The following is a 20910-nucleotide window of genomic DNA, read 5'->3' as shown; positions in this document are numbered from 1 at the left end:
ATGAACAGAGGAGTATGGATAAAGGTACAAACCGATCGGTTGATGTACCGCCCGCCTGGAAACTCCCATGAAAGGCTTTTCTAGGGTTATTTGCTTCTTGTTTTTTGTCATATAGCGAACCGTGTTTTTGAATATTTTCGAGTCAAATGCAAAAGGAAAACAAAAAACATGAAAAGATGCATTGCCTATCTATCGCGTGCCATGCTACGTGCCTCTCAGGGCCCGGCTTGATATCGGACTTACTTGATATCTTGATGACGAGTGGGTAAACTCAATCAGGTATCCGGATCACGGTTCCCACCAATCAACGAGTCGCTTGAAGAACGTTATCAGAATCGAGGAAGGCTGTGTCTACCTACTGATACTCGTAGCTGACGAGATATACGGCCTTTGCCACCGAGGCTCAGCTGCCCATCTCCAACACCGAAAACATTGGGTTGATCAAGACTGCGGCCCGATGGATGACGGGAGTAAGAGTCTGCGTCCACGGAGAACCCCGGGAGAAAAGAGAGAGAGAGAGAGGTCCGTTCGTTCATCTGCAGCTTGCTGACACTCGGATGCCCCCTCTTTAGACGCGGCGCTCCGCCCGCTCCACGGAAGGGGGAAAAGCCCGGGCCACGGTTGAGTTTCTCGGGGCCGCTAGTGCAGACACTGCAGGTGCTGCTCCGTCGGTCGAGAACGTGAGCTAGAGGTCTGTTCTGTACGTGTAAAGGCCTGGGAGGCACGCTCGTTGGTTGTGGGTTCCCAGGCCGGAGACAAGAAGGGGGGAGAGAGAGAGGGAGAGAGCACGGTTCAGCGGGAGATGCGTGACGCTAGAGCGGCACCATTCGTGGACTCGCAGGATGGAATGATGTCGTTTTGCGGGTTTTGCTATGCATTTACTTATCTGTATGTTGGGTTCTTGTGTGATGCGGTTGGGAAGGGAGTATGCTTCTGCGTCTACCGTTCTGTGCAGACCGGGCCGGGATACATCTGCAACCGGCGGATATGTCTCCCTTCTGCGACCTCTTACGCAGTGCGAAGAGGGAAGAGCGGAGTAGGAGGACGACGATGATCCCCCTCGGTGGTTCGGCCTCCCTCTGATGGGACTTTTTTTTTTCTGGTCGGCGCTTACCCGGAACGTCTGGGGAACGTCTGGAATTACCATGGAAGCATAGCCTCAGCGCGCTGCATGACCACTTTTTCTTCTTTTGCACTCAGAAGGGGGTGGCATAGGCGGATGACTTGGAGGAGGACTGGGAAAGGCAACGTTGATATCGTCGTCATCACTGTTCTCAAGGAACGGACATCGCCTTGCTGAATCCATCCTTCCCCATTCCGTAGCTTCTTGGCCGAGGGCCTACACAGCACGGTAGGACTTGGCATGTCATCAAAGGGTCTCTTATATCCGAGGAGAGAATGGGGACTTCGTCGGACGGTAAAACTTTGTCCTGTCGATTAGTCTTCGGCTAGGAGTACTAGGTGCTAGTTTGGCAAGACACGTGGCTGACGGGATAATGTGAGCAGAAGGCTGTGTATATTTACGCTTACACTGAATGCAATCCCTGAAGGCCTTGAGCGAGAGATGTGGCGGGATCATATCTGCGGTGATGGTGATGTTTGCTACAGTCTTTCCAGGCTGGGTGTCTGGTCTCATCAGATACGGCAGACAGTCAAGTTCCGTGACTGATGAAGTAATGGGAGTATCTTTTACGTTCTCTTGATCACCAGGCTTTACATGATTGTGTATCTCCGATAAGTTTGTCACCGGGGCGCGGTCTGTTTAGACGAAGGGTACTCACTTGAACAATGGTCATTTGAGTAATTATGTAAGTAGTCGTAGTCATGGAATCGCGATACACCCTGGCTCCGATACCAACCTTTTTCTACTGTGTAGCGTGCCAGCGGTTCATGATCCATGTGGTGGTGATCATGGATCATGATGGAGCACTCTGGATGAAGGCAGGTTCCGTCACTTCCCTTCCCCCTTCTTTGAGCATTCTACTACCGATGTCCAAGAAAGCATCGGATGACGATCAGACGGAGACGGAAACCCAACAACCACGATCGACCTGTTCGGGCCAAGAACCAAGGCTAGACTCCTGAGGTGTCCTGGCAGGCGAGATGTCCCCTCCATGGGCTTGGCGTCCAAAGATGCGGCACCCTCAGGTGCCGTGAATTGTTCGGAGGTAATTTGATACCCTGATGCGTGTGGGGGAAAAGGGTTGGATTCTCTCGGAAGACAAGAGGCATAACATGGAGGAGGCCTCCTTGGATAAAGCAAGGTAAGGTAAGGTGAGAGATCCGTTACGGATACTTGTGAAAGGTCACTATCCATCTCTATTCTCCACCGACTTTTGGCACTCGGTATCGATTATTCAGCAAACAGAAGGGTTCACAAACGAGATGGTTGGTCGAGAGGGGAACTTGTTTTGTTTCGTTTGGCTTTTGTTCCCGTGCATGCAGCGAGCAAAGCCACCACAGGATGGGGTCTGACGCGCAATCCTCATGAGAGGGGGCGCCGACATGTAAGTTGTGCTAGTGTAGTTGGATGTGCTTGTTTTTTTCCCCTCCCATGCTGCGTGAATGCGGCGGTACACGGCATCGGCGGAGGATCAGGGTCTTAAATCCGACCTTCTCGACTGACTGACTGACCAGAGCGGGCTGTGTAGACAGGACAGGCGATGTTGATGGTTGCTCTAGAAAGGCCATCTGATGTTTTCCCTGGCCGAAAGCCAAGGTGTTAGATGAGGGTGAATGATTGGTTCGGTCGGTAGCGGGGGGAGAGTATTGAGTTTCTGGACTCTGTCATCCATTCCCATGTCCTGTACGCGGAAGGTTTAATCAAGTCTGGGGTTTCCTCTGATTGTGTAACTTCCAATACTACTTCGCTTGAGACCCTGGAGATTGGAGTTACCTGGCAATTTTTACCGAACCAAGCTGTCTCGGGTGCGTGCCTAGGTGTATTGGATGCGTTCTCTTGCTGATACTTGGTGAAGAGGAAGCAGCAGCAAAATGAAACTTCCAAGTGAAAGATGAGTGACATCAAGAAAAAAGAAAAGAAAAAGTCCAATTAGGTTTAGCGGTCCCGAACCACGCATCCCCGGGCCCAGAGACAGAGTTGGCTCCGTCAGAGAACTTTAAGCCAAGCCCTGCTCAGCCTCCCGAAAGTCAGGGACCCAGTGTATAGAGAGGGGGGGAGGGAGACGTAAGCTTCAATAAGCTTACTCGGTTTTTTCGGTGGTTGAATGGAAATTTGCAAAACAAGCAAGTAGGACACAACCCAAGCACCAAGACCGTCCCATCCGACGCGCGCGGGGGGGAAAGCCCATCCAGACGAGAAAGCGTTTGCAGTGGGGGAAAAAAAAGTGGCAGAGAGGGAAGCCAAGAAAAGTGATGAGCATAATAGTGGTATCGGCACAATTGAATGATCCACAGATTCCATTCTGTCAAAAAATCGGAGAACATTCCAAGATTTCGGGAAGCATAGAAGAAGAATACTTAAATCATCGTGGGTGCATGCACTACGGGACGGATCAAATCAGGTCATACTTTTTGTCTTTGAGGCTGTACACAATAGAGATCTCGACATTTCTCTTCAACTCCCCGTCAAAACGTCAAACTCGAAAAAGGCTTGAAGAACCCCTCAATAGGATTGCTATTGCCAGCATCATTTCTCGACGAAACCCTTTCCGAGGGTGAGGCAGTTGCCATTGGCTGAGAAAGCGCCCTATTTCGCAGACTACCTGGCCCAGCGTGCCATTCCATTGGGCTCTGAAACACACAACGGGAAAAAGGTCGCAACTTGGAGCCAAGGGTTTGGAGAGAGAGAGAGAAAGACCATAAAAAAGGTACGTATTTTGTCTATAACAGCACGGCTAAGAATAGCCCACGATTACACAGAACTGTGTAAAGTAGGGATCCCTCTGTCAAGGGAAACCCGACACACCACCATTCGTTCATTGTGCAGGTGCATTTGCGAGAGAATCCTCAGAGAAACCGCTGACACGCTGCCAATCGCTCAGCCCGATACATCTTTCTCAGGGCTGCCATCCCATCCCATCACGTCCTCCCCCCTCCATTCATCGGCTCCATTGCCTTGCTAGGCCACCGCCCCCTCCTGCATTCACGGGAATTGGAGCAGGTATTCGCGGCAACTTGGACTTAACAGTCGTCCTCCTAGGTCTCCTCGTGCCTCAGCTCAGACGAGGACAGTGTCAGATCCCCGGGAAAGGAGCATCTTGGCTTTTGACGCCGGGATTCCCCTCTCGCTACAGCCTACGAACGCAACGCAACGCACGCACCCGCATCCCACTTGGTGTCGGCATCAAAGAGGTATGTTGGAATGAAGTTTTTTTTCTTGCAGTCCTCCTATTCTTGCATGAGCCTGAATCATAACGTGCATATGTCGGTCAGCGCCATGAGATGAACTATAGCGCACACATTACGAAGTAAACAGAGCCCCGATGCCGGCTTCTGCATCGGTGGGCTTTGGCTAAACCGGAATCAGAGGCTACGGACGGCGGGTTCTTCGGCCTTTCTCTTTTTTCTTTCGTGGCCCATTTTGCTCTCGTTTAATTCTTATTTGGGGCATTGGTGTCAGTGACAAGCCAGTCCAAGTGCCTGGGATGGATCACGAGAGCGAGCAAGCGCAGCGTCCAGCGTAGCGCCCGTGTTGGCGTCCATGGGCTCGGGGTCGATGGGGGATCGACCGGGTCGCAGAATTAATTGGCATTTGCGGCTTCCGTTGCCAAAAGGTTGTCAGCAACTAACAGTGAAACAGGGACACGAATTCCGAACCATTCTCCATCCTGACATCCTCCTAGGCTTCTCCTAGCCTTCTTTTCCTCCCCCGGTCCTGGAGAAGGGTACATCATTAGCCAGTCAAGAGTCTAGAGAGGAGAGAAAAGAGTGTGCAGAGCCACAATAGAACCCATCCCGCAACCTTGATTCTCACTCACCCGACCCAACCACCCCTTTTGGGACTGTCGTTTATTTCTCTCTCTTGCATCGTACTCAACACGACAAACCGAGAGAGATCGCTGTACTCCGTACATACAGACACAAAAACCGGGTTGGTTGCTAGGGACGCTAGGGACGCTACGGGGGCACTTTGTACAGCTTGCATTGTCCCAGCCCCCACGAGGATACTTGGACATTGGCGTTGCCACTGCCGCGTCGCCGAGTAGTACTAGGCCAAGAGTTACCAAGACGTCGCCCAGCCCGCCTGTGGAATCCACAGCACCTCCCGAGCTCCAATACAGTTGGTCCACGCCCCCGTACCAAGAGATCGTGTTGCGCAATCCACCGTTCATCTCACACTCGCACACTCATTGCAGTGGACTCTCACTCTCATTCTCACTCTCACTCTGGACGAAGTAGGTGGTGTGTGCCACACGCCCCCCCGAGGATCCCACATCCGCAAGTTCCTGAGCACTGGCGCTCTCTCCTCTTCCGTCACCCGTCGAACGGCCGTCAGCACCCGGACTTTCCACCATCTTTTCCCCGTCCACCACTCTCCATTCGTTCATTCTTGTTTTATTACTTTGCTGTCTGTATGGTTCCCTTTTTTGTTCGTCATCCCATCGTCTTCGTGTGTGTATTTGCTCTTTTTTGGAAACCATCCGGGACGACGCGGTGCGACGCGGGCACAACAGTGGTTTAAGACGATCGCAAACCGACCCTCCTCCTCTCTCAATCTCCCCTATTCGAGAGGCTTACGCAACACCACAAGTGAGAGGCCTCTCTGAGCCTCACCCCGTTTGCGGGGACACCACCACAAACCATGGTTTCCTTCAGGACCATAGCTGCCGCCTTTGCCGGCCTCGCGGCTCTTCCCCAGAGTGTTTTTGGTATATCTTGGGCAAGTGATGGCGTATTGCGATGCATACTGACGACGGCGAACAGCACACTCGACACAGCGCAACCCGCTGAGTTATGTCACCATCCTCGAAGATGCCGTCTTCCACTCCCCTTCACAACACTGTCACGCCCTTTCGCACTTCGATCTCACATTCTCTCTGCACGACAAGCAACAGGAAATACGTCTTGCGCTGGAACCGAACGATGATATTCTCCACAACAATCTCCAAGTGAATTACATGGGCCACGACGGCAAGATCCACACCACAGAAACTGTCGACAGGTTAGAGCACCGGGTATTCAGGGGAAAGGCATTCGTACGCCACGAGGGAAGCCCCAACGACTGGAGGCATGCTGGATGGGCTCGAATCACGGTACATCGAGACGGCGCGGAACCCATTTTCGAGGGCGCTTTCCGCATCGACGACGACCACCACCGAATTCAGACCGGAACCAACTACCATGCGCGCAAGCACCGTGAGGACCCCGACGCTCCGGGCAACGGCCGGAACCCCGACGAGTACATGGTGGTCTGGAGGGACTCGGATATCATCGAATACTGGACCGACCGTGAGGATCTAAAGAAGAAGCGGGAAATTTTCGGCCGGTCTTCATGCAACTCGGACAGCTTGGACTTCAACACCGACTACAAGATCTTTGACGCGCGGGATACCGAACCCCTGCAGTCCGTGCCATCAAACTCTCTCTTCGGACGCAACATCTTTGGCAGACAGATTGACGGCAGTACCGGTAACAACGGTGCAGGTGTCAACCTCGTCTCCACCATCGGACAAACCAACGGATGCCCGACGACGCGCAAGATCGCCCTCCTCGGCGTTGCTACGGACTGCACTTACACCGCCGCCTTCAACTCAACGCAGGCTGTCAGACAGAACATCATCGATGTGATCAACGCCGCTTCCGAGGTGTACGAGAGCACATTTAACATCTCACTCGGAATTCAGAATCTCACAATTAGCGATGCCAACTGCCCTGGACAGGCGAGCTCGACCGCCCCGTGGAACGTCGCCTGCAGCAACAGCGTCACCATTACCGATCGTCTGAACCTCTTTTCGGCGTGGCGTGGTAAGTCCAACGACGACAACGCCTTCTGGACGCTTCTGAGCACCTGCGGCACCGATTCTGCTGTTGGTCTGGCATGGTTGGGACAGGCCTGCACCGATGGAGCCCAGACATCAGGCAGCGGCAGTAACAATGAGACGGTTGCATCAGCCAACGTAGTAATCCAGACGCCGAGTGAGTGGCAGGTTATCGCTCACGAGGTAGGCCACACCTTTGGTGCTGTACATGACTGCACCTCCGATACCTGCAGCAATGGCGATTCCGACATGCAGCGATGCTGCCCCCTGAGCTCCAGCACCTGTAATGCGGGTGGCTCCTACATCATGAACCCGTCGACCGGCACCGGTATCAGAGCCTTCTCCCCTTGCAGTATCGGCAACATCTGTTCCGGTCTCCTCCGTAACCAGGTGAAGTCGTCTTGCTTGACGAACAACCGCAACGTCAACACCATCACCGGAAGCCAATGTGGTAACGGCATTGTTGAGTCTGGCGAGGACTGCGATTGCGGTGGAACTTCTGGCTGCGGCAGCAACAAGTGCTGCAACCCCACGACGTGCAAGTTCACCACCGGATCAGTCTGCGACCCCGCCAACGAGGACTGCTGCAACGGCCAGTGCCAGTTTGCTTCCAACGGCACCGTGTGCAGAACCAGCACCGGTTCCTGCGACCCCCAGGAGACCTGCAGTGGCTCATCATCAACGTGCCCCAGCGATGAGCACAAGGCCGATGGTGATTCCTGCGGTAACTCTGGCGAGGGTCTCACCTGCGCCTCTGGACAGTGCACCTCTCGCGACCAGCAGTGCAAGACCGCCTGGGGATCGCGAACCAACTCCACCTCGGTGACCTCGTGCAACAGCGGCAGCTCAGACTGTATGATCTCCTGCAACGTCCCCAGCATCGGCAACGGCGCCTGCGTGACGATGAACCAAAACTTCCTCGACGGCACGTCGTGCACGGGCGGCGGCAAGTGCTCCAACGGCGTCTGCCAGGGCGCCAACGCCGGCACCGAGATCATGGACTGGATCCAGAACAACAAGGGCATCTTTATCCCCGTCGTCATCGTCGTCGGCCTCCTGGTCCTCATTGTGTTGTTTAGCTGCATCTGCGGCGCGTGCCGAAGGAGCAGGAGCCGACAGAGGGCTAAGCGCCTCAAACCCGTGCCCGTACCGGCGATGGCGCACAATGGCGGGTGGAACAGCTACGGAGGGGCGTGGAGTAATCCCAACATCCCTCCACCGCCACCAGCTGCTACGCGTCCCGGCGCGCCTCCGCCTTATCATGGCGGTGACCCCTACCAGAACGGGGGTTGGGAGATGAACAGGACTCAGAGCGCCAGGTACGCTTAAAGATGCGGCGTGACCTGGGACAGCTCAAGGAGGGAAGACACAGGATGGGACATTTGGATATTACTGAGTTTCACTCTAGACCATTGCATTACTCGGCGTTGGTGGTGCTTTTTCCTTGTTTCCTTTTCTAGTATTATTACTGTCCCCCCTTTTGGATCCAAAATTCCATCTGCAGGGGCTTCAACGATTGCACATTGGAACCACGGCAGACCTGTCTTTCTCGACGGGATTGCCAATTCGTGTAATTATGATGACCAGAGAGTCGGGGGGTTTATACCTACTTGCAGGATAAACCCACCTCACCTTACCTAGAGAACTGCAGAGAGTAGAGGGGAGAACTACATAGCTTCTTTCAAGGTCAGCTGGCTGATCCGGTGCGGATACCAGCGGGAGACCGACATACAATCCCTTTTTTTCACATTGACATTTCATATTACTGAGAACGTTTGGCTGGTATTTAATCGTGACGTGAATCCATTGTAGTTTGTCTGACGTTAGAGAGTGTGTAATTGAGGATGCGGGACAAAATGATGACTCCTTGACTCCATTACGCCGTTGCTATTTCCCTTCTTCCTCATGTGCCTGAACTTGAAGCCAACCTCGCTCACCACGACCCGAGGGATGTTTCTCCCCTGGGGATGTTTCTCCCCTGGTCATGGTAAGACCTTCCACGAATTGACATCAAGGCAGAGCAGGCTGCTTGCTGTAAGACTCGCACCCCCTTCCCAAAAGAAACCCTCCCGAATTAAAGAATCAAAATCCCAACTCCCTAGTCCCGCAAACCACGTGAAAAGAGTCATAAAGTAAGAGGCCGTCGTCATAGGGTAAAAGGAAAATGTCATGTTGGCCCGATTCAATGACGACCTATTCGGTCCCCTCCAGCGCTCCGCCGTCTCGGGTCCCGCCGTGCCGAAGACGACGACGCCGACGCCTTGCGGTGGTCCGACGGCTGCTGATGCATCGGCTCCTCGTCGAAACCGCAGAGCATGCGGGTGAAGTGGAGGCGGGTGCCGGGGATGCTCTGCGAAAGTGTGTCAGGTTGGCGCGGCGATGTGTATTTGTTACGAGAGGAGGACTTGAGAGTTTGAAGGGGGGTGGATGATATGAGAGGAGAGGAGAAAGAGCCTTCTCGCAAACATGAAGCGTAAGGAAAAAAGGAGTTGGCGAAGGATGGAAAGGAAAGGGGGCAAGGGAAATTGGGGGAATGCGACTTACGTCTCCGCGACTACACGCATACATGGCCAACTTCTCCGGATCCTCAAGCACAGCAACAGCCCAAAGCTTCCGTCTCCTGACCTCATGCGAATCACCATCCCCTACACCTCCCCTCCTCCCCTGCTAACATCCCACCACCACCGCCGTGATGTCCGGCCCCAGGACCAAGATGCCCCAACCTACCCACCCCGCTGCCGCCCCTCGAAGGCGAACCCCCGGCCCCGCCGCCTTCAAACTCGAGATCCGAGTCCGAGGGGCTGTCATGCGGCGAGTACGGATCTTTCCCGCGTGCTTGGCGGTCGCGCATGGCGGGTGTAAAGGAGGGTGCTCCTGTTGCTCCTGATGCGCCGCTGCCGCTGCCGCCTGCGCGTGTTGTGGAGGTGGAGGAGGATGCGGAGGGAGTGGTTTGAGGGGGGAAGTAGGGGCGTTGGGGGGTGTAGTATGGCGCTGACATTTTTTTCCTCGTGTGTGTGTGTTGAATGTGTATGTTGTATGAGAATGGTTTGATGGGTTGTGGGTGAGTGAGAGATGAGAAGGTTTGTAAAGTGGTGGTGGAGAGAGCTCTCCGAATCCTCTAGGTCGATTTAGGCACGTTGGGTGTGAGGTCGTTCCTGCCTCGTGCAGTTCACCTCACTCAATACAATCTTTTACCCCAGTCGTCGGAAAAAAGATGAAATTCGTCTCGTCAAGCAACGTCGAGATATCGCGAGATATACTACGTCGGATCTCAATGAGACAAAGTCCCCCCTCGGTCAGTTGCGATCGTCGTCGAGTCCACCACGAAGAGAGAGAGAAACAATGCGTTCTTTCGTCGTCGAGGGCGGGAAAACAATGGGATTGATACTCCGCACCTTCTTTGCAATCAGAGGAAGGGAAACGACCGCGGCGCACGGATGAAAAATGGAGGGGGACGTTCGTCGTTTGGAACTAACACGTGCGGGGCACGACGTGGAAGGAGAGGCGCTGGGCTGGCTGCGCAAGTGTGGCTGGGTTTCCCTTTCCCTTCCCTTCCACTTTCCCCTCCCCCTTCCTCTCCGTCGTCCGTCCGGATCCGATGCGGGGGCCGGTTGTCATTTGTGGCACGTCTAACCAAGCCGTCGGTGATTTAGGTAACGTATCTTACCCTGCCGAGCAATTTTTTTTTGGAGCCAATTCGCATGTACTACATTTTGCGTGGTTGAAGCTGTGATGAAGGTGATTGAAATGCCTGATGAATAGGTGTATGTTTGTCGGCACATTTAACAGCTGCGTCTAATCAAAGGCTGTCGCTCTTCATCGCATCGTGATCTGGAAGCGCAGGGGCATTCCATAGAGCCCTTCACAACGACCATATAAAATTACGCTCAAATTAGACCAGCATGAAGTCAAGAGTCATAGTTTCCTTTTTCCATATCGTTTGGTATATACAGGCATAGTGTACAACGTGCTGACCCCTCGAGTGTCAAGTAAGTACTCCTCCTCCGCTGGCAGGACACGAGTACGTTGGAGAACAATCAGTCAGCCAGAGGGGGCAAAGAGACCGATTCGTCTACCACGGTGACATCTGAACCAACGCAGACGCCAGTCGTCCTTTCCAAAAGCTTCAGTTGTAATGTGAGATGGAGGTATGCGTATGCAAGAAGGCAGCCGGTTCCCCGCCCTAACCCCGTTTGTTGGGGACCTGTCTGAAATCATCGATAAACAACACCGCCGCGACGCCGGATAACTGCAAAATTCGAAAGTAGTAAATGTACGACACAGAATCGTCTGGCCAAGACTCTCGAAGGGTGGCATGATTTCCCCTTCCTCGGAAGATCTCGGCCGTTTGGTGTTGGAGTACCGAGTCTCTATAACGTCTAACACTCCGTTGGAGTGCTTTGAACGACTTTAAACGTGTGCGAAAGGGCACGGAATCTGGTTTTTCGTCTACCGACGGAAGTTGATAACAGCCAGCTGCGCGATAATTAGTATCAGGCCACGCCATAAGGTCTCAAAAGTACGACTTACTCTGCTGTTAGCTCCATAGGCGAGCCGTTGTCCGTCGGCATCCCAGCACAGACAGTGCTCATCCTCGTCCTCTGGCTCCGAGCTCGCCTTGGGACTGAGCCATCCGGGATGCGGCGATCTGCTCCAACTCGCCCTTGGCATCGTGTGCTGCTCGCCCACCTTCCAAATCAGAATGCGACCGGCCGTGGCTCCAGCGATGAAGGCGCCATCTGGTGTGAATGCAATCGATACAATGGGCGATTCCATGGTCAGAATGGACTTTGGTTTTCCAGGCTCAGGATCCTTGGCGTTGGAAATAATAATGGCGCAGTCATCGCCTCCAGATGCGATCAATCGCTCGCCTTCCGGTACGATGGCATCGTCCGGGAGAGGCTGCCACTGTACCGCCGTGATCGCCCCAGAGTGGGCCGTTATTGACCGGCGGTGACCATCTTCGTCCCAAAGCTAAAAGGTTGAGTCAGCTGAACTTTCACGGCACAGGTGTTTCGGGACACTTACATCCAGGATGCCCTTGTCGCTCGCGGTAGCAGAAAGTTTTGATCGCCGGTCATAGACAACCTGAGTGAATGTGTCGTCCTCCCGGCTCTCCAACTTCTTATTCGGTACGATGGCCGTCTCCGTGCACTTGAGTGACAGCATAACATCTCCGCCAGTGAGGAGGAACTCTGTTTCGCTCGTCCACGCAGCATCCAGTGGCCAGCTGAGCAGGTCGTGATTCGGCAGGAAATAGGACAATGTGTTGGACGTCAGGGAGTGATAGACAGTGACCAGAGCGCCGCCGGGTCCGTTTGCGTTGCTATTATCGGGCGCAATGGCGAGAAGGGCTGCATCGCTCGGGCTCCAACGAAGCTTGATCACGGGAGGGTCCGAGACGTCGAACTTGTCGACATGAGAACCGTCCTTTGCCCAGATATGGACCGACGCCCTGTCGCCATGTTCGATGGCGATGGCAATGGCCGTTCCCCCACTATTCCAAGCAAGTTGACCTACTGTGGCTGTCCTGGGAGTCTCGTCGTCGATGAGACTATGAAACGGGCGATGTACACCATGCACGTGACCGTCGGGTTCGGGAGCTGGAGTAGGCGTCATTGTGCTTGAACGTGAGATGGTCCAAATACGGGCTAGCGCATCGGTTCCAGCAGCCGCCAAGATTGATGGGTCCTTTGGGTTCCACTCGCAGCGCAACAGGATGGGTGCATTTTCACCGTTGGCTGGCGAGGGCGAAGCTCCGGGGCCGCCTGCGCTTGCAGCAGTGGTAGTCAAAGTCGTCGGGGCGCCGCCATCGCGAGCGTTGTTGGTGGCACCGGTGCTGGCGTTGCTGTCATCGGGCATTAATCGCAGAAATGTCGTCTCTGTAGCCAATTCCTCAACTTTGTCGACTTGCGTGCCCTGCTCGGGACCATCTGTTCTTGGGGTGGGCGTCGGAGCTTGCTCGCCTTCGAGAGGCGAAGGATAGGCGTGGTTGTTGTCGCCGTGGCTGTCTAGCTCCATGGGGTCCGTGGCTGCATCCGCCCCGTTCGTGCTCTCATACCCATTGCTAAGCCTGGGCCGCTTGCTGGGTGAGCCGCCATTCACCATGTGCTGCTGTTGTGGCCGGCTGTCAAATTGGCGTTTCCGAGTGTTTTCGACCTCCATCTCTGTGTCGTCCACCTCGCCATCTGCGTCCTCATCCTCCTCAATCTTTTGAGGCGGTTGAGCGATCAATGGCCCAAACAACCCCACCTGCAGTGCTTCGGCCGCAGCAGCAGCATCTGAAGGCACCTGCACGCGCAAAGAAAATGTTAGTTTGCCAGAGTTCGCACATTTTCCACACACCCACCCGTCCGTCTCGCCGCCGACTCGGACGCGGAAGGGAAGGGGGGGGGAAGGACAGCCGAGTAGAGCGCAATGCCTTACCAATTTCTTCGCATGCTCTCTCTCGAGGGCATGGTAACAGAGGCCTTTGTTGATGACGGACACCAAAGCGTGGCTCTTGACGTGATTTGCAAAGTCAAAATGGCGATGAGGCTGCTGAATGTGCCATTCTTTCTGGAATTTGGCTGCGGTTTCTCGGTAGTCTGCAATCGTCAGAAAAAAAAGCCCGTGGCCCACCACCAGCTGCCGCTGGCTGTACCCAGACGGTTGGTTGTCACATACTGCCTTCCAAGAGATACCTGAAAGAGGAGAGTCAAAGTCAGCATGTCAGCGATAGCATGAGGGCGCGAGGCCGTCCGTCGAGAGGCAATTCATGAGAGGCAAAGGCAGAGGGTGTGAGATGAGTGAGGCGCGATTGTGCGTGGAGGTGCGGCGGGCGGGAGTGGGTGAGACGCAAAAAGGGTGAACTCACCTCCAGACGAGAAAGTTGACTCTGTCCGAGTCGAGGTACTCCTTGGTGACCATGCCGCTCGGCGCCGCTGTGGGCGGCGTAATTGAAGGGGATTCTGTAAGAGATTTCGATGGGGGACTCGATGAGAGCCTTCGTGGGCGCGTTTTGCTGGCGTCGTCGGTCGAGGGGGAAGCGATTTTTTGCAGTCGTCGATTCAAGATGAAGAAAGATTGAAGATTGAGGAAGCCCGCAAGAGTGGATGAAATGGAAGGATGGGCGAATCTGAATCTGGCGGTACGTAGCCTACGTACCTTGTTTAGGCGAGACCAGGCGTGAGGCGTGGCGCTAGCGCCAGCAGCCCAGTTGGATTCAATGGCGGGCACTGACTGGACTAGCGACTAAGGTAGGGGACTGCCTATGACTGACCGGGGGGGCCAGCACTGCAGCAAAGAGGAGGATGGGTGGAATGGATCGAGGACGAGGAAGAGGAGAGACACCTGGACAAGATTCAAGAGAGAGAGACCTGACTGTTGCGACTGCGACCAAGGTATGGAGTACATCTATGATCTGGGACTTGGGGGACTGGGGCATGACGGGATAAGCACAATACGTTTTTCCTCGCTTTCTGCGTCGCGGCGTCGCGGCGTTGCCTCCGCATTGCTTGCACTCACTGTCCCGTCTTTAGCTGCCACCTGCGTCGCATCATTTGACGGATGGAAGCCGAAATACGCATGGAACTGGCAGTGGCATTTTCGCTACTGCTGTCCGTACCAGACACCACGGCACAGTACGGATAAGGTACACTACCAATCCATACCATGCCTTACTAGCTGATGCACTCACCCCATAAACTCACCTGCCTACCGCCGTCCCGTCGATCACCAGCAGCTTTCTTTTCTCTGCTCAAGGCGCCGTACGGTGCCCTCGACACTACCGCGACCGCCAACGACCTGATGTATGCCTTCGTCCCCATCGGTGCAGCGGCACGACGATGCAGTTGCAGTCGGCGCACGCACACACACATTTGTACACATACGCACACACACCTGTCGCAGTCGGATCAGGAGCAGCAGGGAACTCGCCAGACGGGGGTGGTAGGGGAGAAGGGAAAGGAATAGGTAGGGAAAGGGATCAGCCTGAGGCCCTGGACCCTGGTCGAGGCTTTGCAAGTCCCAGGCCAAAAAAGACTGATGAACGAACGAGCGCAAAAGCCAGCATCAACCAAGACACACACGAAATCTTTGGAGACTTCCACACGTCTGGGCCTGCCATCAACTGGGACGGGAAGCTCGAGGAACAAGCATACCTACCTTACTGCGTCCCTACCCACGAAGGTACGTACCGCACATGTCGGGCGGGTGTGGAGCCGGCTCCAAGGCCCCAAAATGCATGATCCAAGGTACTTAACCTTCAGCGTACCTCTTGGACCGTTCCTCGAAATCACTAGCCAGTCAGCGATCCCATTGAGAAATCTAGGCCAGCCGCTAGGTACCACGACCACGACAATGACGAGACGGCAGGCAACTTCTTTGACTTACCCCGTTATTCACTAGGTATGTGCTCCCATGTTTCGAAGCGCGGCTCTCTCGACTAAAGAAAGAGGAAGAAAAAAAACTACGAAAGTGTCGGGCAGAAGGAAACGACGACTCGAAAGGTACGTTCTTCCACCATTGAGATCAGGGGAGGTCCCAGAGAGAATTATGTCTGGGGAGGGGAAGGCAGAAGGGGCGGGCAGCCTTCGAGAAAACGATAATTCTCTGCTAATCCCGTGGTCCCCCGTCCATCAATTTGTTGTTGTGGTCCATCGAACTTGGGGTTTGGTGTTTGGGGCTGCTACTCAAGACAGGGTTCCCGGGAGAGCCACATTTCGGGGCACTTTGAAGGTGGTCCTGACACCCCAAGTCACAATGCCGCCCCTTGCGCTTTGTCCCAAGTACCGTCTCATACTCACGCATACGCAAAGGTACATTTTCCTCTTATTTTTTTAGCCCTCCTTCCATGCCTCGTGCCACGCCTGGGGCCCAGTCGGCTGTGCGTGCTTTTTCTCGATCTCGAGAGGTACGACTACGGACTACGGAGTGACGGGAGTACATAATGCGTCGCTCGCTTCTCGCTAGGCTTCTCCATGCTGTTGTGCAATGTGAGCATCGGGGTTGGATCCTCCTGCCTGGCACACTCCAATCCAAAATAGTACCGAGCACGACTGGGTATACAAAGTGCGCGATTGCGCTCAACCTCTTGCTCAGTGTCTGTCGATCTCTAGTCGTTTGGCTGACCACGGCGCAAGCGAATGCCTTCCAAGGTGCACGCAGATGCCTACGCACCGATGTACGTATCGGCGAGCGTTCGACGTGGCCGCACCAGAAGAAAAGAAGAAGCCGAAGAAAAAAAACCTCGATGGTTTCAGGGGTCCAGAACAAGCAAAGCACAGTGGATGCTGGCCTCTTCCTGACTGACTGACGTAGGGATACAGGCAGCTGGACCGAGGACGGATAGAGGGCTGGAGACGTTGAACTTTCAAGGTGTTCCGTACGCCGTACCGACCTCGACAAAGCTACGGAGTACCTCGTAGGTATCCGTACGCACCATCGGTAGAGTCAAAAGATACTTTTAAAGGTACAAACACGGGAGAGCGATGCACGGATTGGCTGGAGTTTTTGTATATCTCGAGCCCACCTTCAAAACCCACCTTACGTAAGGCAGCTCCCCAGTTTCTTGGAGCAATGGGAAAAACCAAAAACCTCCAATGTCTTCAACCCAGCTGATCTGCTCGTTCAAACTTCTTGACTCTGCCGTCCGTCAGGTCTGCCCATTGCGGGCGCCGCCGCACGTTCGCTTCTAGCGCATCTGCGCCAATCGAATGCAGTTTTTGTATCACCACCACTGGTAGTGACCACTGACCTGCCTCCGTGCTCCGGCATCTCCCATCCCTCCTCCCCCCCTTTCGACTTGATCCCGCTACGGATACCCATCTCCACCTCACCGGTCGGAGATCAGAAGAGACACGCAGGCGGGAGGTGCACACCCCAGACCCAGAAACATTCCCAGTCTTGTGAACCTGGTGGCTGTTTCTGGCCCCCAGCATTGTTCCACGACCAAAGGTGCACAACTAAAGCAAGGCCAGACACGCGCGGAAGCACGCCGCAGAAACATACTTGCCAGGCGTGCAAGACTAAGTAGGGAAGACGAGACGAGCAACGGGAAAACTATGCTTGTCTGGTGCACTGGACCACTGGTGCTTGTGTGTGTTCTGACGTCTCCGCCCAACCGTCGTCTGTCTTGATTGCGGCACGGCTTAGCTTGTATGCACAAATCGATACGTACATGGCTTTCTTTCTCTCTTTTTGCCCCATGCGACCACCGCCCTGGAGGCTAATGCCGAGAGAGGGCCGCGCCTCTTGGGGCTGCAGCCCGCGCAGATGGGCAGCGGTTTGTCGTCTGTTTCCAATTCTTACCCGTCATGTACGTACCGCCAAACCTTGAATGAGCAAGGCAAGGTACGGTGCCGAGTGGGGGATACCAATCATGACAGCACCTGGGGGCGACGCTCATGGTCGGAGTCGGACGAGACAACCGGAACAAGCCTCTCTTGCCATGAGGGCTTGTTCCCGCACTTCGTTATGTTAACGACGCGTGTTTGGCGGCGAAATGCCACTGTCGTCGTCGATTCAAGCGTTCATCGCCTTTCCGGTCCTCCTCCCATCCTGCTCCCTCTCCCCTCTACCAAGCTCTCGTCTGTCTGCCCGGAAAGGTCATCTCTTGTGTGTACGTGGCATTGCCCATCAAGGGGCCTTCCCTGGCAGGAACCGCTGGTTGCGAGGCGCCATGGGTGGGTGTGAACAAGGATGTGATGGCTGCATGCCCTTCGATCTTTAATAGCTCCGGGGACTTCTTCAGGCCCCCCTGCCACCGCCTGTCTGTGACCACTCACTGCTAGCCAGTCACACCGGCACATCAGGCCAAGCCGAATGGGACCTCGTTTTGTGGTCAAGCCCCATCCCGTCAACGTTGGCCGACGTTTTGTTGTTCGGAAACACCCCTGGGAATGGCAGCACGCTCTCACAGAGATCACCCTAGCACCCTGGCACAGACTCAAACGATGGCTATTCGTAGTGTATTCGTACTGGCGCTTGTACTGTTTATTGCCCGCTGCCATTTGCTGGGTGTTCGGATTTCCTGCTTCAATGGCGACATGTGTCCCAGCGCAATGCCGCCGCAGCGCCTGGGGTAGGTATTGAGATGACGAGGGAAGGGGTTTGTCGGACTTGAGCCGCTAGCTGCGGACTGGGTATCGGGAAAGCTGACATTCGTTACAACGATGGCAAGCGATCAACTCGTTGCAAATTGGGTGGCGATGATTACTTCAGATTGGCAGTTGTTTCCCTCTCTGACATTCAGTGATGCCATTGCGAACGCAACGGCGTCTCTTTCCTAGCGGACGAAGCCAGCCTAGTCAAGTAAACGAGCGATCTGGCACCTTTTCTTGGTGGTCCTGGGGCAGCCCGTCCGAGGTTTGCGGCACCGTCCGAAGGCGTCCAGGGGGCCCTTTTCTCGAGTCAGTCTTGGCCGACTGGGCACTGTGGCGCTCTCACCAACCTGAGCCACAACTCGCGCTGGGGAAAGGCATGTCTGTCATCCGTCGCAGCATTCCCCCAAAGAGTCGTTTAAGTGGCCTTTGGTCATGGCCATGCCGAAGACAATAAACAACAACAAGACTTTTTCCTGCCGAGAGGCCGGACGGGACGGTGGCACCTATGGGAGAGGGCGGACGACGGTTTCTGACTGGCACGGCCGGGCTGGGCTGGCGTTCAACCGAACCAAGTGCCCTTGGGAGCCCTGCAGGGATGGAACCACGAGATCTCCCCGTTTCGACCGCATCGAGGACTCGTCGTATCCACCAGTGGAACACTCCCACGCCCCCTCTCTCAGCCCGTTCATCGCCTTGCAGATGAAAAACTCGGGGGCCTGTTTGTGCTGCTGCTTGTGCGCCGCATCTTGCCTCTTGCGCGTCGTTTTCCGTATGCTAGTCCGCCGGAAGTTGGTATTTGTCGTGAGCTTCATATTGCTGTAAGACAATCCCCAACGTTGATATTGGCAGTCAGAGACACATCGTTGAGAGAACTTGAGGCACGAGAGGGAGTCCCGAGGGAACGTGGTTCCTAGGTACGTACCGCCACCGGGGAGAGAAGCTGCCCGTGTCAATTTCGCTGGGAACCCGCCAAAATTGACCACGGGATCCAATCAGTCCCGTCTGCAAAGACCGTGCGACAAGCTTCCAGCTCTTCCCCCTGTCGGGACTAGCTCACCTCTAATGTCGGCATGACTGTTAATCCGTCTCTGGGACCCACTGAAACGACCCCGGGACGCCTTACCACTCACGTCCAAGTGTCCCCTTGTGTGAGGCTCCAGGAACCAGATATCTGAAGGGCAAAAAAGCGAGCTTGCCCAACTCACGATCCCAACCTGGATGAGCTGTTGACGACCTCCTCCTCGAACGGAAGCTGTCCAAGATGCCTCCCCGAATCAACATCCCGCCGGTCACCCGGGTTCTGCTAGCTGTTCTCGTCGTGCAGTCGTTTCTGAGCGCGGCGATCCGCTATCGTCAATGGAGCGCGACATCCGAGATCGTGATACCGTACCTGACGCTCATCCCTCAGCTCTCCCTTATTTATCCATGGACTTTTTTGACCTCAACACTGGTCGAGAACAACATCTTCACGCTCGGCATTGCCGGCGTCACCATTTACCAGGGCGGTAGATACCTCGAGAGAGCTTGGTCTTCGGCGGAGCTGGCCAAGTTCGTCGCCGTCACGGCGCTGATTCCCAATGTCCTGACTTTTGCGCTCATGATCATCTTCTTCACCCTGACGAGAAACGAGCGCTGGACGTAAGTTGACCTTCCCCTCATGTGTCCGCCGCCAGCAATACTAATCCAGCTCCTGACAGACTGACTGTCATTGGCGGCACAATCCCGATGCAGATCTCTTTCCTCGTCGCATTCAGCCAGCTCGTCCCGGCGCACACCGTTACTCTGTTCCGCGGCATCCTCTCCCTTCGAGTTCCGCGATTCCCTCTGTTATACCTCGGCATCGTCTTTATCCTGTCTCTGACGCCGCTTTTGACGGCGGCCTCTTTCTCCCTTGCTCTGAGCGGCCTGCTCACGAGCTGGACATACCTCCGCTTCTACAAGACCGTCTTCCCCGACCTCGATTCTTCTCAGCCGACTTCCCTCCGCGGAGACGCCAGCGAGACGTTTGCATTTGCCGAGTTCTTCCCGGCACCGGTGAAGCCCTTCGTTGCCACCCTTTCGAACCAGATTTTTGAGGTGCTGGTAGCGATGCGGATATGCAGCCCCTTCTCCGCAGACAATGTCCCGTCCGGACGAGGCAACAACTTCATACAGAGAGGCGCACCCGGCGGTGCCAGAGCTGAGGCGGAGCGGAGAAGAGCGCTGGCATTGAAGACGTTGGACCAGAGGCTCCACGCCGCCACCGCGGGCACAGCGGCACGATCGTCGTCACAACCTCCGGCGCAGCAGCCTACGGGCCCGACGGTACAGACGCAACCGCAGCCCAACACGCAGACGGCTATGACCACGCAGCCGACTGCGATGCTGGGGGAGACCAACTATCACCCCGAGCAGGACTCGAGCGATAAATCCGCATCGTGAGAGAGAAGGGGGAGACGGGCAGAGAGACACAATTCGCTTCGACTAGAAAATCGGTTTACTTTCCTTTCTTTCTGGCCGGGTCATGAGCCGATTTTGGACGATTGGACTAAACGGTACCGGCGCCGATGTATGGCTGCGGCCAACAGTGTACTCTTATGTGTTGATCCTGGGGTGAAGTTGTTTCTAATTCGGGTAGTATTTTCTTTTGTTTGGCATCGGCGTCTAAAGACGGATACCTTGAGTGCGCGCGTGCGTCTGTAAAGCGGTATGAGCGGCGATCCAGGATTATGACAGCGACGGTCTGGGCCAAGGTAGGTGTGTAGAGCTTTTAACCTACTACACCCCAATGGGCGTAAATTCGAAATGATGTATGTCGTAGACTTTGCAGAGTCTTCTTTTCGTTCTGTCGTCAAAAGTGTTTACAATTCGGATGCACGTCTGCGCGCGCTGCACTTTCATGACAG

At 54.9% G+C, this 20910-nt stretch overlaps 4 protein-coding genes across 4 annotated transcripts; 3 read left to right on the top strand and 1 right to left on the bottom strand.

Annotated features, from left to right (window-relative positions):
* Positions 1-5764: 5764 nt before the first annotated feature.
* On the top strand, positions 5765-8270 carry N0V96_001639 (uncharacterized protein; the record flags this gene model as incomplete). Its single annotated transcript, XM_053194222.1, has 2 exons — positions 5765-5831; positions 5887-8270. 2 exons carry the CDS (start codon positions 5765-5767, stop codon positions 8268-8270), a joined length of 2451 nt encoding a protein of 816 aa, XP_053048419.1.
* Positions 8271-9407: 1137 nt separating this feature from the next.
* N0V96_001638 (uncharacterized protein) lies at positions 9408-9895 on the top strand (the record flags this gene model as incomplete). The annotated part of the gene is made up of 2 exons (XM_065756280.1): positions 9408-9414; positions 9648-9895. The coding sequence occupies 2 exons, from the start codon at positions 9408-9410 to the stop codon at positions 9893-9895; spliced, it is 255 nt and encodes an 84-aa protein (XP_065615520.1).
* Positions 9896-11390: 1495 nt separating this feature from the next.
* Positions 11391-13850, bottom strand: N0V96_001637 (uncharacterized protein; the record flags this gene model as incomplete). The annotated part of the gene is made up of 6 exons (XM_053194221.1): positions 11391-11417; positions 11472-11915; positions 11970-13232; positions 13368-13528; positions 13608-13624; positions 13798-13850. The coding sequence occupies 6 exons, from the start codon at positions 13848-13850 to the stop codon at positions 11391-11393; spliced, it is 1965 nt and encodes a 654-aa protein (XP_053048418.1).
* A 5436-nt stretch (positions 13851-19286) lies between these two features.
* Positions 19287-20446, top strand: N0V96_001636 (uncharacterized protein; the record flags this gene model as incomplete). The annotated part of the gene is made up of 2 exons (XM_053194220.1): positions 19287-19663; positions 19723-20446. 2 exons carry the CDS (start codon positions 19287-19289, stop codon positions 20444-20446), a joined length of 1101 nt encoding a protein of 366 aa, XP_053048417.1.
* Between the last annotated feature and the right edge of the window lie 464 nt (positions 20447-20910).

The sequence above is a fragment of the Colletotrichum fioriniae genome (assembly GCF_027942845.1).
Source record: "Colletotrichum fioriniae strain IMI 355084 chromosome Unknown scaffold_1, whole genome shotgun sequence".
Classification (NCBI taxonomy): Eukaryota; Fungi; Ascomycota; class Sordariomycetes; order Glomerellales; family Glomerellaceae; genus Colletotrichum; species Colletotrichum fioriniae.
The sequence above is the reverse complement of the archived record's forward strand: the minus strand, read 5'-3'. Positions and strand labels throughout refer to the sequence as shown.